General features: G+C 36.0%; 1 protein-coding gene across 1 annotated transcript in view; it reads left to right on the plus strand.

The window, feature by feature from the left end:
• Window positions 1-16,904, plus strand: part of beta4GalNAcTA (beta1,4-N-acetylgalactosaminyltransferase A) — a 49,403-nt gene that overhangs the window by 25,367 nt on the left and 7,132 nt on the right. The window contains exons 2-4 of the mRNA XM_074181847.1: window positions 1,195-1,390; window positions 6,807-7,117; window positions 9,636-10,059. Coding sequence (XP_074037948.1) covers window positions 1,263-1,390; window positions 6,807-7,117; window positions 9,636-10,059 — 863 coding nt within the window. The 5' untranslated portion in view covers window positions 1,195-1,262. The remainder of the gene's footprint in view (window positions 1-1,194; window positions 1,391-6,806; window positions 7,118-9,635; window positions 10,060-16,904) is intronic.

A 16,904-nucleotide genomic window follows, 5' to 3' on the forward strand; every position in this document is an offset into this window, starting at 1 on the left:
GACCGTCATTTGTTCAATGTTTATTTCATTAGCTAAGGCAGTGCATCCATCAGACTCACAATACAGTATATGCTCTGCTACTACTCCAAGGTTGACAGACCATGGTACATTTTTCTCAATCTAGTGGCGAGCAGTCTCTGGCTATCTTCGTCTGGTAAGTAAGCAACACGAATGTGTGGCTTGGAAAGTTGGTTTTAAAGAGACTCCCTTTCATGGCTGCACCCATTAACAAGGATACGCTCTTTTGATCTTGTAGCCATTCAGGCAGGAATGTGCAGCTCAGGAATCGTACCTGTGAGCTGTGGTATGGTATAGTGCAGAGATTCCAGTTGATTGGTTGTCAAATGTTCACCTTAATGACCTTGGCAACCTTCCCATCTGGAAGTCGGCTATACCTGACGATACCTAACTTTCAGTCATTCAGAGCTTTTTCGCTTCTAGTTTTGATGAAAAATCGTTTGGGCATATTTGCTGGCATGCTCAGAAGGAGTTTGTTTCCTCCCCTGATGCAGGTTCTGCTTCTGCTACTCAATAATTTAGTGGAAGGTAGATTCATAAAAATCCTGCTCTGGAGGAGGCGATAAGTCGCTTCCTGGTTGCCTCACCTACCCTTCTAGATTTGTTAACAGGATCGAGAGTTGAAGTTACAATATAATCCGAAACGGATCCCACCAAAGCCCAGGAATACCGCAGAAAGGTTATCTTCGACGAGAACGCGATAGGTGTCTCGAAGGTTCCGTTAGTAACAATGAGTGGGATGAGGAATCATGAACGGGTTTTCTAATTCTGATAAATTCTGAAAAATATACTAACAGTTTGAATTTGACTAAAAGCTTATTCAAAGTGTAAAGCATTTGGAAGAGAAATTGATGACCTTTCGTACTAGTCATAACTCGATCCCTAATTCTATTTAAGATGGGTTAGATAACACTCCGCCGAGGGTTGAAAATGACATGTCCGAAATCAAAAATGAATAGTACAGCTTCAGTTACTCAAAACATTTGAGAAATTATAACTAAAAAACTGTAAAAAAACAAAATATAGCAGGTAATTTTTGTTTTTTTTTCGGTTTCATGGTTAGGGCTACACCGCATTTTTATCAGGTTACCATTATCTGCTTATTTCGTACATAATAATGCACCAGAATTTTCAATTGAGAAATGAGAAAACTTTAAACCGTTTACTTTTTCACAGGAATGATCTGATATGATCCAATATCCAAGATGAAGTACCAACGTCTTCAAAACGGATGAGGAGTGGTGATGCCATCTTGGTGTCCCATTACCCCTTATAAGGGGCTCTTCATTCTTGTGCTGATTTTCGTTCTTTTGGAATACTTCTTCAGCACATTCACCGATGTGAAGCCTCCCTCATTCTTCAATGCAACCAAGTGAGTACATCCAATAAGTTGATCTTAACAATATTTTTCACGACCCCATGTTAGACTAACCTTCTTTTTAATTATATGAATTGAGTTTCAATTTATGAGGGTTCATTATATGTTTTGCAGTAGATACATCTCTAATTCATATTAGAAATATATTAGGTTGTTTCAAAACTTTTGTCTCTTTTGATGTAATGTGTTTGTGTAGATCCATATTTCAAAAAGTAATTACACTGTATTGTTGTATATCCTGATCGACAGAGAATTTTGTAGTTTATTCATTGATTTTCCAAATTTTAATATTTTGTCTCTTTTCAGCTTATAACTATAGGTACAGGGTATATCTTGACGAATTAACGCGATCTGTATATAGAAAACTGAAAGTAGGGCGATTCTGAAAACTGATGGATAAAGAACTAATGGAGAATTCAACTGAAATACTTTCGTTGAGGTGACGTTTCGGGTTTTACCGGAAGTGACGTCATCTTTGTTATTTTTAATGGCACACCCTGTATTTCACCTCATTTTTTAATTCTTCCCATGATTTAGATTCATGTATCATACCCTATACTCAAAATGAACCGTTTTCGAGTTATTCAAGTTTTTTTAGAAAAAGTGATAGATGCAGCCTCTCAAGCATACGTTACTTTCAAGTGAATTAACATTTTTAAAAATATGCAGCTAGTGAATCGTGATAATTGAAGGTTGAACGAATCACGCATTATTTTCACGTCCACTGAATAATCTACAGGGTGCGCAAAAACTAGGGTCCAATAAGTGAATGAGAAAAATTTAAAATCTCAACTTTTCCAAATGGGAATCCCAATTTTTTCTCTCAAGGTTTTATTCTATTATGAAAATAAGCCTTAGTTATGTTACACTTCCCTTCACCCAAAACTTATAATTTTGGTAATATTCCGCAATAGAAGTTATTATCACGCCAGGATTTACGTTATTACCCCCCAATTTTGTCCGATAAAATTTCTTTGTTGCCTAGTTTCCAATGAATATCTCATAAAAAATAATCACATGTTCAAGACAAAAATCATAATTAGAATAAACAACAATTTCAAATTTAGTTTCAATGCTGAACAAGAACATGTGACACTTTTGTCAACCCCTTTTTTTATTGCAACAAATGTTCAAATACATTGCCTCCAACTTCTGAGCATTTCACACTTCTTCGTATGACGTCTCCTACAGCTCGTCTTATCATGTCCGGTGGAATAGAGTTGAAAGCAGTACGAACTCTCTGCTGAGAATCTTCTTTTGTTGTTGGCGTGTTAGAATACACCTTTTATATAACCCCAAATAAAAAAATCCAATGGAGTTAAATCGGGCGACCGCGGTGGCCATAATTGAGGACCGTCGGTTCCAAACCACTGGTCGTAATAACTTCCTTCTAAATACATCTTCACCATCGGATGATTATGTGGAGGTACTCCATCATGTTTTTTTCGATAGTCAGTGAGCGTCAGTTTTTCCAAATGATCCGTATCGAGATTTTTTTTAAATATCTCGATATCGTTCACCTGAAAAAAAAAAATACCTGTTGGTCTGTTATGTATTTTCTAGATGCTATGAATGTTTATTACATAGCTACCTTGATGCCATTTTCTTGAGTGATGTATTTAACTTTTTTTAAATCAATGAAACAAAACAATTCCGATACTTTTCAACTAACCATTTAAATTTTCCTCATAGAAGTGAAGGATCACTATTGCGTCGTCTTAAACAGCGCAGTAAACATTGAAATTCCAACGGTCTTGAAATTGACGTTCCTGAACTGAATGCGGGTTTGTATCGCTCCAGTAGTGAGAATTCCGCTTGTTGAATATCCCATTTTTGATAAATACCGCTTTGTCGCTCCATATAATATTCCACAAAAATTGGTCGTTTTCTTAATTTTTCATAATGAAGAACTCCGCATAATCGGATAGCTTCAGGCCATGGACTAAAGTATGAGAATACGGATGCCATTTATGTTTTGCTAATATTATCTGCATGGACATTTCATTCAATCCCAAATCTCGGGCCGCATCTTTCAAAGATGCTTCTGGAAAAGCAGTGAAGTACCCAAGCACTGTATTCGCATTATTTTCATTGTCAACCACCGTTTTACTTTTGATAATTTTCCTTTCGAATGATCCAAAGTTTGTAAGATTGAAGATTAATCTTCTAATGATATCTGGAGATGGTTTCGGTTTTTCTGGATACCTTGTAGCATAAGCATCACATGTTCTTGCATTCGCCATAAATTACCAATAAGTTAAAGAAATCGTGATTACCAGCACGAGCCATATTGTACCTTCTGAGAGCACGAATCTGACAATAAACAACTTTATTTCATTTGTCACCAAACATTGTGTTGAAAGATGGACAGCAGCCTACGAGAAATATCAACATTTCGGGAAAGTATGTAAATATAATGGAATATCTCCAAAATTATAAGTTTTGGGTATAGGGAAGTGTATCACAACTAGGGCTTATTTTCATAATAGAATTGAACCTTCCATAATAGAGGTTCAATTCTATTATGAATAACCTTGAGAGATTCAATTCTATTATGAAAAAGTTGAGATTTTTAATTTTTCCCATTCACTTATTGGACCCTAGTTTTTGCGCACCCTGTGAATTATTCAGTGGACGTGAAAATGATGCGTGATCCGTTCAACCTTCAATTATCACGATTCACTAGCTGCATATTTTTAAAAATGTTAATTTACATAAAAATGACGTATGTTCGAGAGGCTCCAACTGTCACTTCTTCTAAAAAAACTCGAATAACTCGAAAACGGTTCATTTTGGGTATAGGGTATGATGCATGAGTTAGAATCTAAATCATGGAAAGAATTCAAAAATGAGGTGAAATACAGGGTGTGCCTTTAAAAATAACAAAGATGACGTCATTTTCGGTGAAACCCGAAACGTCACCGCAACGATAATATTTCGGTTGAATTCTTCATTAGTTCTTCACCCATCCTACCAATTTTCAGAAGCGCCCTACTCTCAGTTTTCTATATATAGATTGCGTTAACTTGTCAAGATATACCCTATATGATGTCGTTAAGCGACTTTTGTCCAGTTTTTCTCTACGAATTCAAATTGAATCAAAACGCTGCCGAAACAGCCCAAAAAATTAACCAATCAGTTGGCAATGATTGTGTTAATGAACGCACTATTCATCATTGTTTTTCGAAAATTCGTTCCGAAGTTTTTAACCTCGAAGATGAACCCCAAAGTGGTCGACTTATAGTAATCTAGGAAGATTATTTGAGGACCTTGGTTGTGACTGGCCCATCACAAAAAGTGCGTGAGATGGTAAAAGAACTGGGCGTCAGCTCCCTTGCGGTTTTTGATGGTATAAAACGTATTAAAGTTGATAAAAAGCTCGAAAAGAGGTTGCTCCACGATTTGAACTATCGACAGAAATTGTATTCAGTGCTTCTGCGCAACAAAAACTATCCTTTTTTTGATCGAATCGTCACGTGTGATGGAAATCGGATCTTCTACAACAACAGGAGACGTTCAGGACAGTGGTTGGGCACCGATGAGCCACCCAGACACTTCCCAAAAGTGAAAACTCACCAAAAAAGACCATGGTTACTGTATAGTGTGCGGCTGTTGTTATTCACTATAACATTCAACCGGAAAAACCATCACACCACAGTCCTATTGTGAGAAAATCGATTAAATGTACTGAAAACTGCTCAACAGCAGCAGGCATTGATCAACAGAAGAGATCCCGCCTCTACGACAACGTCGGCCCGCACGTTTCACAAATCACCGTCCGAAAATCAATCGAATTGGTTTTTGTCTAAGGAAAGTTCCTGGGTGGCTCATCGATATCCAACCACGTTTCCTGATGTCGTAGATGTTCCACTTTTCATCGCATGTGACGATCCGATCCAATAAAGGATCGTTTTGGTTGCGCAAAAGCAAAGAAGAACAGACCTCGAAATGTGACAACTTCTGTCGATCGTTCAAATCGTGGAGCACCCACTTTTCGAGCTTTTTGACCTTTCCAATACGTTTCAAATCATCAAAAACTACATGGTAGCTGACGCCTCGTTCTTCCGCCATCCCACGCACTATTTGTGATGGGTCAGTCTCTACCAGGGTCCTCAAATCCTCGTCCTGGATTACTGTAGGTCGACTACTTTGGAGCTCATCTTCAAGGCTGAAATCTCCGGAACGAAATTTCGCAAACTAAAGGCGAATAGTACGTTCATTCAACAATATCATTGCCAAATGCCTGGTTAACTTTTCGGAATGTTTCGACAACGCTTTGTTTCAATTCGAATTTGTAAAGGATCATGAATCTGAAATCAGAACAACGACTATTTCAGCAACATATTTCTGGGAAAAAAACTCACAAAATGGCACCTTCTTTTCGTCACATACTGAGGACCTTCATTCTCTTGCGACCTCCGGTTTTTTCCTCAAAACCTGATGATATTTTCTAATAAACTAGATCATAGTTGTATAATAATGTGAATAAAACTTCAACAAGTGACTTTTCCATTGGTTCTGTTAGCAGTGTTAAAAAAAACTGAACAAAAAATGAAAGCGTTTTTGTCAAATTTTTGGGGGTTTCGAAAAGAAAAGAAATGCTACCATCTATATTGTCATTCAAAATCTACCATCCATATGTTATTCATGTAACACTTGAAAGATTTTCACTGGGCAGTTTACCAAACCACAACACGTGTTTCGTTATATAATAGCTTTCTCAGGCGTGTGATAATGCTGGAAATGGTATTCTTGAAACGTTCACATAGGTATCTGCCATTTAATTATTACTTACAGAACAAGTGACTTGCCGTTAACATTTGGATATCTGCCATTGATATGTACCTGCAAATGATCGCAGAACCCAAGACTCAAGAATACATGATTTATGAAATCGTACGCAAGGACAATTTACACAACTATGTATTCACAGAACTGCGATTATTCAAGAATAAGGTTCAGACGATCTACTGTCACTCGTACATATCTCGTGATATCACACAAGCTTTTGATAACGGTTAATGCTATCGATTTGAAAATTTTGTCATTGTATTGTGGATAGCAAGCACCATCAAAACATTTTTAAAAATGCAAAGAAAATCAACTGAACCACCATATTGAACAAATTTAAACATTTCATTATGGTGTCCTCTTTTTGGTACTTTTCTCATTCAGTAAATATTTTTGAGAAAGCTAGGAACACAAAAAATTATCGTGAAATCAACATACCCCCCTCCCTGCTAGGAATATCAAAAATCCCACCAAATTCTCCCACCCTGTAGGTATTTTGAGTCACCTGTCAGATTAGAAATAATTCAGATTGAATAATACAACCACAATGGTAAATTAGTATTTCACGTTGTTATTCTGATATTTTGAGCTCGTAATAATGTATACATTTAATTTTCAGCTTACCCAGGCATGGTGGAGAATCTCAAAACTACGGACCTCTCTTGAAAACTCTTCTTTTCAAAAACAACAAAACCCACCACAGTTATATACTAAACAACAGTTTCGCTGTCTCCTCAACGAAGAATGATACATACTTCAGTTATGTAGTAACTGCACCGCCATTCCTAACTTATAACTCAAGTAACTCAACCATTGGATTTTCTGCATTAGATGTCTCTTCTTCACTAGATGCCGAAAACTCCTCGAATTCAAGAAATGTAAATACCACATCTATGCCTTTGTGTCCAGATGATATTTCTGCTAATTTGAGTAAGTATCACTTCATTTTAGAATGACTATTTATTTTCTGCAGATCAGTAGGAAAACACCTTGGTCAGCAACTCCATTGAAGGTAACTCGCAAAAGTGAACACATTTCATAATTTGTTCGATTGATGATTTATTTATTTTGTAGAAATTCATAATACCGGGCGTTCCAACGGAAACTTGACCTCCCCTGTAAGTCAGAAACAGAAGTAATAGAGGGACAAAAGACCTTTCAAATGATGTATCACTCGACACCCCATGCCATTGAAAAAAATAGGGGGGTAGTTGCTGACCGCAGAGGGGTAAAGATTTGGGTATGATTTCCATATCATAATAATTAGTCCTTCTAGAAATAAAAATTTACATGTTCTTTGACATTTTCGATTACACGTCCGTTTATGACTTACAGGGGGGTCAAGTTTTCGTTAGAACGCCCTATATAGGATAAACAAAATAACTTTTATCTAATTTCTACTGAGATTTTCATTTGTTACGACTGGTTTCGGTTTATTAAACCATTTTCAACGAAACTGACGCATTTTAACAAATAAATCCTTAAATATACGGTGATAGAGTCAATGTCCTTTCGGTACCTGAAATAACAAAAATGTTACATGAATTATCAAATATCACTAACATTTCGTAATGTTACTGAAAACTAACAGAAATTCCTTATAACCTGAAAATATGACGTTTCCTAATTCGACAAATCTAACGTGAACCATCCACATTTATCGACTCCGTTCTTTCCAAAAGATCAAACTAGTTTGATCTTCCTCTTGATGATGATCACTTCGTGATCGAAACACGTGTCGAGGTGTTGAAATAATGGTTTGGTGTTGGGGAAAACACAGACACCGCTCTGAGAGCACCTTACGGATTTTCCTATATCCTATATATTGACGGATGAAGCCATTCAAGTGTTCAAGGACCTTCCTACTTATCTTAGCTTGATCATGAAACTATTTCATGTAACTGTAACTGTAACTTCATGTAACTAAAGCTTCAATTTTGACAGAGGAATACCAGTGAATTCGCAAGGTGCATCATTTGAAATCTAGTGAAGCGAGGTATTGGTATTGGTATATAAATAGTTAGTAAGATGATATGGAACAGCAAAAATTTCAGGGGTTCGAGTACTTTACTCCGGAACTTTGAAGCTCATTAGGCATAACAGATACAAACTGTTATTGTTGAAATTTTTTTTGCCCCGTATCTTCGAATCAAAGCGACCTATCAAAAATCATCGAAGGACAAAATATCCTTAAAATAGTCCAAGGAATAGTCCCTATTTTTGCCGCATGTTCATAAACACCCTGTATAAAACTTGGTTATAAACTAAAGTTATAGTATTCATTAAAGAACAATAATCTCACGCATTACAAATTAATGCCATAACGTACTAATATGGCCTTCCTTCTGAAGCAACAAAATCTGCTAATTCATTTTTACTACTGCTTTAACTAAAATATTCAGCTTGAAATCACGTGTAGTCAGTTATTTAAGTAACACTTTATTGTGAAGTTTCCATTTTACAAAACCGCAACACGTGTTGCTATTGTATAAAGTAGCACGTGTTGCAGATTAGTAAATTATCTAGTGAAAATCTCTCAATAAACTGTTACTTGAACAATGTATATCGTATGAATTTATCAGAGGCATATTCAACAGACAACCAATATACAGCAGTAAGACAACTGCATGCAGATTTTTCTGTATACTTTAGGAATGGTTATTTATCTTTTATCCTTCTGGAAAAGTTGTTTTCGTGTATCATGTTTTGTACTTCTCTCAATGATATGTACTTACATTCACCTTCTCTTACGTAAACTACCACCAGAGATGAAACACTGTGAACCTAAAATTATAAATGGACTAACACCTCCTTCTATAGAGGAAGCTAAATGTTAGCAAAACCGTCTAGAAATAGAAATGTTTCAGAAAATTGTGTAATTATTATCCTGGATAGAACCTAAAATATGAATATATTGAACTTTAATAGTTTCTCAATATGCAACTCAGGTCTTTATCTAAAAAGGGGAATAGAAAGTAGCATAATTTCAATATAAGATAGTGGATAGCCTATATACAAAGATAGTACTTCATCTCCTATTATCTTCTATTTAGAGATAGAATTAGTTACTTTATTTTGTAGAAATATAGTACTACTTATATGATTTAATTATTCTTCAATTTCACATTGTAGAATTATTTCTATGATAAGATCATTTCTTCAAATACATGAACGAAATGAAGGGTGAATATTTCTCTATATAACACTGGACAGAACATTTTTATTATGTACATAATGTACAATAAACCTAATTCACTTGTGATGCACTGTTTGGAACCTTTGGTGTAGTAACGATTATTATAGGATCCTCTTGAAGATGATCACTTGGTGATCAAAACACGTGTCGAGGTGTTGAAATAACGGTTTGGTGTTGGGAAAAAACTCCAGTAATATACAAACCTAATTCAGTTCATCAGTATTCATAAACATTGTTATTATGTCATTGCAGGAGGTAGAATACCCATAGTCAGATCTCCAGTTCCATCGATACAAGAATTGGAAAAGCGATTTTCATGGTTGAAACCCGGTGGGCACTGGCAGCCAGAGTCATGTCGAGTACTTAAACGTGTAGCTATTGTAATTCCATTCCGATGCCGTAGTGAACACCTTCTCGTCTTCCTCAGACACATGCACCCTTTTTTGAAGAGGCAACAACTGGATTACACAATATTCATAATAGAACAGCATGGAGATGGAGTCTTCAATAGAGCTATGTTGATGAATATTGGATATAAGGAGGCTCTGAATATGAGCCATTTCGACTGTTTCATTTTTCATGACATCGATTTGTTACCTGAAGATGATAGAAATTTATATACTTGTCCTGATCAACCAAGACATATGAGCGTAGCAGTTGATATTTTTAAATATAGGTAAGAAACACTAAATCTGAACAGCCAGCTACCTATATACAAAAAGTACAAGAAGTCATGAAAAAGATTATTCGTCAAAGTAGTTGTCATTACGTACCAATGATTTCTCTAAATATATTTCTGCTTTGAAATTGATAAAGTGTGAAACTTGAAGTTTCGAGTTAGGTCTCTTATGTTCTTTATGAAACTTTTGATTGATTATTCACGACAAAAACACATACCAATATGCACCAGAAAAATACAGAATATCTAAAGCTCACTTAAGAACAATCTGATCATTACCTATGTTATGTTAAAAAATAATTGAAGTTAGGGTGTTTGTAACACTGGTAATGAATAACTAATATTCCTTTCTACAGTGTGTCAATTTTAAAACTTACAATGGGCTATATCTCACGAAAGAAAACTGATATCGAAAAATGCTTCAAACCGTGTCTAGGATAGTAAGGGGAAACTAAAGTGACATGAAAGAGAAGTCACCCCCATCAACCCCCTAGGTCTCACCTACCAAAACTCAAAAAGTTTAAATTGCAATTCGAAAGACTATTGCACATTTAAAAGACTATAAAAAATGCTATCTAATGGTATAAATAACGATTGTACAGGGTGAAGCAATAATTGTGAAACTTTGGTTTAAATGGAATATTTAACTACAAATTTATTAAAAATGTCAATTAAGTAAATGTTCAAAGTGGATTCCGTTGTTTTGTAAATAATAATACAGCCTATTGTCAAAGTCTGCACGAACTTTAATATCAGCCGACTCACTATGACTTTTTTATTTGTAATGCTACCTTCCGGACTATTATTTTGAATGATATGTCCGTCAATACTTTTTTTGTTAAAAATAACCTAATTTGCCGTTTTTGCAAAACAAGTTGGAAGGATCTGTTTTTTGGGTTCTGTCAGAGTCAATAATTTTTGGTTTGTTTGAGACTTTTAAATGTTATTAGTTATCATAATTTGTACGATCTGTACTGTCATTCAGCTGTAGTTCATACCAGGCAATTTAAGCGGCGACATTTATCTCGATATGCTGGGAAACACCATCGAACCTTTAATTGTGCATGAATTAGAGAACCAAAGGGACGACCAAGGCAACCTAGCTGTAGACGAAGATTTGCTGCACCTCCTACAAGATGGAGCACCCCCTCATTATGCAACTCCAGTTAGGCACTGGTTGGATACTAATTATCTGAACAAATAGATTAGGAGAAGTCCCATTGAGTGGCCACCGAGGTCACCAGACTTGTCGCCACCTGACTTTTTTCGGCTAAATTATACTTTATGGGATAGTCACGGATTTTCGCGATTTTTTCTGGGATGATACTACGTGATGGTAGGAATTCAGAACACTTTTTATTTTTTGTCGGACTCAATTAGTTTTCGAGATATAGCCTGTCAAAGTTTGTATGAATCATATTTTACCTTTTTTTTAAGCAATAAACGATTGCAATTCACATATTTTTTTATTTAACACAATTATTGTTCCATATCATCGCACCTTTTTCTATCCCTTTTCAATCACTTATTGCCGAGTTTCCTGAAATTAGAATAAAATTCCATAATTTTTGTCAGGTGCACAGCACACATCGACATAACCTTAAAGGTTATGTCGGTGGGTGCACACAAATCACTTTTTATAAATTACATTAAGTTTCACTATTCGAAAATACGTACCTCTTAGAATTCGGAGGTCAGGTTAGATGTTAAGGAAACATATTTTTTACAAAAGTAAAATACTTTCTTTTTAGAATTCGGAGGTCAGGTTAGATGTTGAGGATACATAGTTTTTTTAAATTCTAAAGTAAGGTTAGATGAGTTAGGTTAGGTCGGTTTAGATTGAGTTAGCATGTGACAAATTATGGAATTTCAATCTAATTTCAAGAAACTTGGCAATTAGTGAATGAAAAGGGATAGAAAAAAGTGCGGTGATATGGAAAAAAAATTGTTGAATAAAAAATATGTGAATTGCAATCATTTATTGCTTAATAAAAAAAGGTAAAATATGACATATCATACAAACTTTTACAGGCCATATCTCGAAAACTAATTGAGTCCGACATAAAATAAAAAGTTTTCTGAATTCCTACCATCACGTAGTATCATTTCAGAAAAAATCGCGAAAATCTTTGAGTATGCCATAAAGTAAAATTTTTCCCTTTTTTCTGTGGGGTCACCTCAAGTCAGTTGTTTATAAAACTCAACCAGCGTCACTTAGGGAATTGCGAGAAATAATTACGCAAGCATGTCGCGCCATTACTAGAACAACATTTGCCAAAGTTCGTGCAGAATTCGAAAATAGGCTGTATTATTGTTCACAAAACAATAGAACCCACTTTGAACATTTATTTAATTGACATTTTTAATAAATTTGCAGTTCAACAAAAACCTCGATAAATGTTCCATTTAAGCCAAAGTTTCACAATTATTGCTTCACCCGGTACAATTATTATTTATACCATTGGATAGCATTTTTTATAGTCTTTTCAATGATGTATCACAAGTAATGGTTTGCAATTTAAACTTTTTGAGTTTTTGTGGGTGGGGCCTAGGGGGTTGATGGAGGTGAGTTCTTTCATGTCACTTTAGTTCCCCTTTACTATCCTAGAAATGATTTCAAGCATTTTTCGATATCAGCTTTCGTTCGTGAGATATAGCCCATTGTAAATTTTAAAATTGACACACTATATAAAAAGTACATGCGTTCGATGTGTTCAGAAAGAAACATTTTTTCTTCAAACTCCACATCTTTTTATTAAACGGTTTTATTCAGCTTGCCCTGTTTTGTTTGTTTATTTGTTTGGGTCAAATTCAGTAATTGAAGTTTGACCCCCTTCCTGTTAACAGATTGATCTGATATTTGGTAGGCACATTTAGTTTTGATGACGATACAATTTAATAAAATCTGTATTATTGTAAATTCAAGATGGCCGCAGCTACAAAATGGCGTATTACATATTCTTTTCCCAACTATACGCAATATGGGTATCAAATGACAAACAAGGCTTGACTAGTAGAATAGTAGTACACTTTGAAAAAGATACAAATTCAAGATGGCCGCAGCTAAAAATGACGAAGTACAGTTTACTTTTTAATACTGAAGCACTAAATGAATTGTACAGAATGAGAAGAATTGGGTTACAAAATTAGAAACTAAAATAAGTCAAAAAATGTTTTTTATTAAACGCATTTATTGAAAAAAAAAATTATGTAATGTACTAAAAACTAAAAAATAGTTCGGAAGGTTCTAGGTAGCAGTCATCACACCACTCTTCTCAGCAATCTATGGCATGATCAATACAATTTCAATTTATCTAATAATTATTATTTGAGACCTTCGATTCACCGTTTTTCAACACAACTAATATTATAGCATTTACCATTTATTTCATCAATTTGTTTCTTTCAATGAAATTTGTATTAATTGAGAAATGTTTTTTTAAGACCACAATGTACTCCAAGTACAAAAAGAAAATGAAAGACTTCAATGAGTTGATTAGATGTAATATAGTAAAAAAAGACTCAATAATATAATTGAGTAGTTATAAAACATAAGTTTTGAGGTATGTTCCAAACTATTCGCAAGTACTATGTGAATCTAAACCAGATAAAACAATTTCACTAGTTCGGACTTCCATTGTCTACTATATAAAATGATTTGAAATCCCTGAAACAAGTAAAAAAGAATAATTAAAAAAGAATAGTTGAAAATAACAATTATATTAAGCAACAATAAACCTGAAATGAAATGATAGTGAAATAACCTACAAGTAAAAATATAATAATTGAATAAATAAAAATTAAAGGAATGCAAAAAGAAAATAATAAAAAATAAAAAAGTGTAGAGATTCCAAGTCACGTTAGTTCACGACGTTTCGATTGTTGGTATCTACAATCGTCTTCGGGTGATGACTGGACTGATTCCTCCGAGAGATGACTATTTTATAGGTCGTTGAAATACTTTCACTTTCTCTACTTTCCATTTTCCGCTTCACTGATTCCGTGAGAGATGACCGATTTGGCGGGAGTTGGTCATTTTCCGTTTGATGATGGGTTTCCATATGTTTCGTATATCTACGCTGGCCTGGCTGAATACTTTGTTGGACAACATGTATGCGGCTTCCTTAAATTTTCTCCTGAACCAATGTTCCTCTCTGTGCAAGATCTCAGCTTGGGACCACTCGATGTTGTGTTGATGGGTCCAAACATGGTCTGCTATTCCTGATTTGCTGGTTTCTCCTCGCTGTGTGTGCTTCTTGTGTTCGGCAATGCGAACATTCAATGGCCTCTTAGTTTCACCAATATAGGATTTTCCGCACTCACAGGGTATCCGGTAAATGCAATTCTTGGAATCGCAGTCCGCGTTTAGGGGCCTGGTTTTCGTGAGGCTGCTACGGATAGTGTTACCGGATCTGAAACAGGTTCTAATGTTGTACTTGGAACCAATTCTTCTTATCCTCTCCGATAATCCTCTGATGTAGGGAAGTGCAAGAACTGGTTGTGACGGCTTCTCTTCCTTGCGAGGCTCCTGCTGTCTTTTAGCCAAAGTCTTTTCTACCATCGCTTTGGAGTATCCATTCCGCTGAAGATCATTTTTGATGATGTCTAGTTCCTTCTCGAGACCTTCCTTTGTATTACAGAGCCCAAAAGCACGGTCTAATAGAGTCTTGATGATTCCTCTTTTTGTCGATTGATGGTGGTTGGATTCGTGGTTCAGATACTGTCCCGTATGAGTGGGTTTTCGGTATACAGATGTTTCCCACTTAGTGTCGGTCCTCTTCACCAAAACGTCTAAGAATGGCAATTCATTGTGGATTTCCTTCTCCATTGTGAAAGTGATGGAAGGTCTCACGCTGTTGATGTGTTTCAGAAAGGCGTCTAGTTCAGTATTCCCATGGTTCCATATTATGAAGGTGTCGTCAACATATCTCAACCAGACTCGAGGTTTCTTGTGGGCTTCTTCAATGGCCAGAGTTTCAAACCACTCCATATATATGTTGGCTATGACTGGTGAAAGTGGCGATCCCATTGGTAGTCCCTCATCTTGTGTAAAGAATTCGTCCTTCAGTTGGAAATAACAGTTTCGTACACAGCATCCTAGTAATTCCATAATTACTTCTATAGGTAGATTCGTTCTCTCTTTCAGGTTCCCGTCTTCGGATAGCTTTCTCTGTATGATTTGGAGTGCTTCTTCGACCGGAACGTTGGTGTAAAGGCTTTCCACGTCGAAACTAATTAGTTGATCTTCCTGTGTGACTTCAATTGACCCTAGTAGTTCGACAAAATGTCTTGAATTCTTCACAAAAGACGATGTGTTTCCTTGTAATGGTTGTATTAAGGGAAGTTTTTTAATTATTCTTTTTTACTTGTTTCAGGGATTTCAAATCATTTTATATAGTAGACAATGGAAGTCCGAACTAGTGAAATTCATCACGAAACATTGTCAATCACCTTCAAACAAACAGATAAAACAAGTTTTTACCCTGAATCAATATTTTTTTAGGAAAAAAACACAAGCACAACAGGAAAATTCTTAAGGCGCTATAAGATTGGAGCCTCGATCAAGACCGTGCAGAAAGAATACGTGCTGAAGCCCCATCAGGAAATACGAGTTCCTTATTTTTTGTTCTACAGGCGCAGCGATACGATCTGACCTCAATAATGCTCCCCTATCTCACCATCTGAGTTGCTGCGGAATTTATTGGTCGAGTTTTTTACAATTTTTTGTTGGAAAACAACAGGAAAATTCTTAATGAGCTATAAGAGCGAAGCCTGTGAGAAAGTAGCGATTCACATTGGATTAGAATCGCTGGAGATTAAATCCGTTTGAAAACCGTTCTCAGGAAGTTTATATCTTATAAACGCAGTTCTCCAAATTGAAGAGTTCCTAAACAGTTAAGTTCGAGGTGTACTGAGTTGAACCTCAAAACGATGAGCAGCCACAGTCCGTCGCGTATTTCTGATATGTACCGTTCTTGGTGGAATTGAATGTTCCAAGTCATTTGAACACTTCTCGTGAAAAGTATCTCTAGAAGAGATATAAATCATCAACCTTTCTTTGATGTTCCAGACTATCAGGATAACAAGTGATGTTCGTGTCTCCTATCAGGCGGGTGGCTCTTTTCTGAATGGAATCTAACAGCTTCAGGTTACGCTTAGGGGAGTAACTTCATACATGAGAACAATACTCCAAAGAAAGTCTGATCTCATCTTTATAAAGTATCAAAAATTGCTGAAGTGTGTACAGTTTGAGAGCTTTTGAGAAGCAGCTTTGTCAATTCCAGCGACATGATTGTGCCAAAACATTGAAGCAGAAAGCGGAATTATCTGTCCTGATATTATTATATTCGGATCGGAGACATTTATCTTTTTGGAGAAAACCGATGCCTGGGTTTTTATGGCATTGAATTGAACCTGGTTACTTTCACCCCAATTCGAAATCAGTTCTAGATCCTCATTAGGATATGCAACCTCCTGCTGCCGGTGAAGACGGGCATCCGCAGCCGATGTCCTGGAATCTAAATGATATGACGAGACAAGTCTGCTGTCGTCAGCAAAGCAATATATTGGATTCTTGGTGTTTTCCAATAGGTTGTTGATATACGATAAATAGAGGGTTGGGGACAAAATGGATCCCTGGGGAACAGCAGAGTTGGTGGTAAAAGTATTCGAGAGATATCCATCGACGGCCACATGCAGGGAACATTTTTTCAGGAAGGTGGAGAGCCGACAAGCCATAGCATCAAAGTTTGGCCAGCAAACCCTTGTACGACACATGGTTAAAGGCCTTAGTCAAGCGTAACAGCTCTTGACTCTCCATGTTTCTCGATTGCGTTATTCTA

The sequence above is a fragment of the Leptinotarsa decemlineata genome, unplaced genomic scaffold, assembly GCF_025532065.1.
Source record: "Leptinotarsa decemlineata unplaced genomic scaffold, Ldec_3_MD MMD2_tig00026316_RagTag_RagTag, whole genome shotgun sequence".
Lineage (NCBI taxonomy): Eukaryota > Metazoa > Arthropoda > Insecta > Coleoptera > Chrysomelidae > Leptinotarsa > Leptinotarsa decemlineata.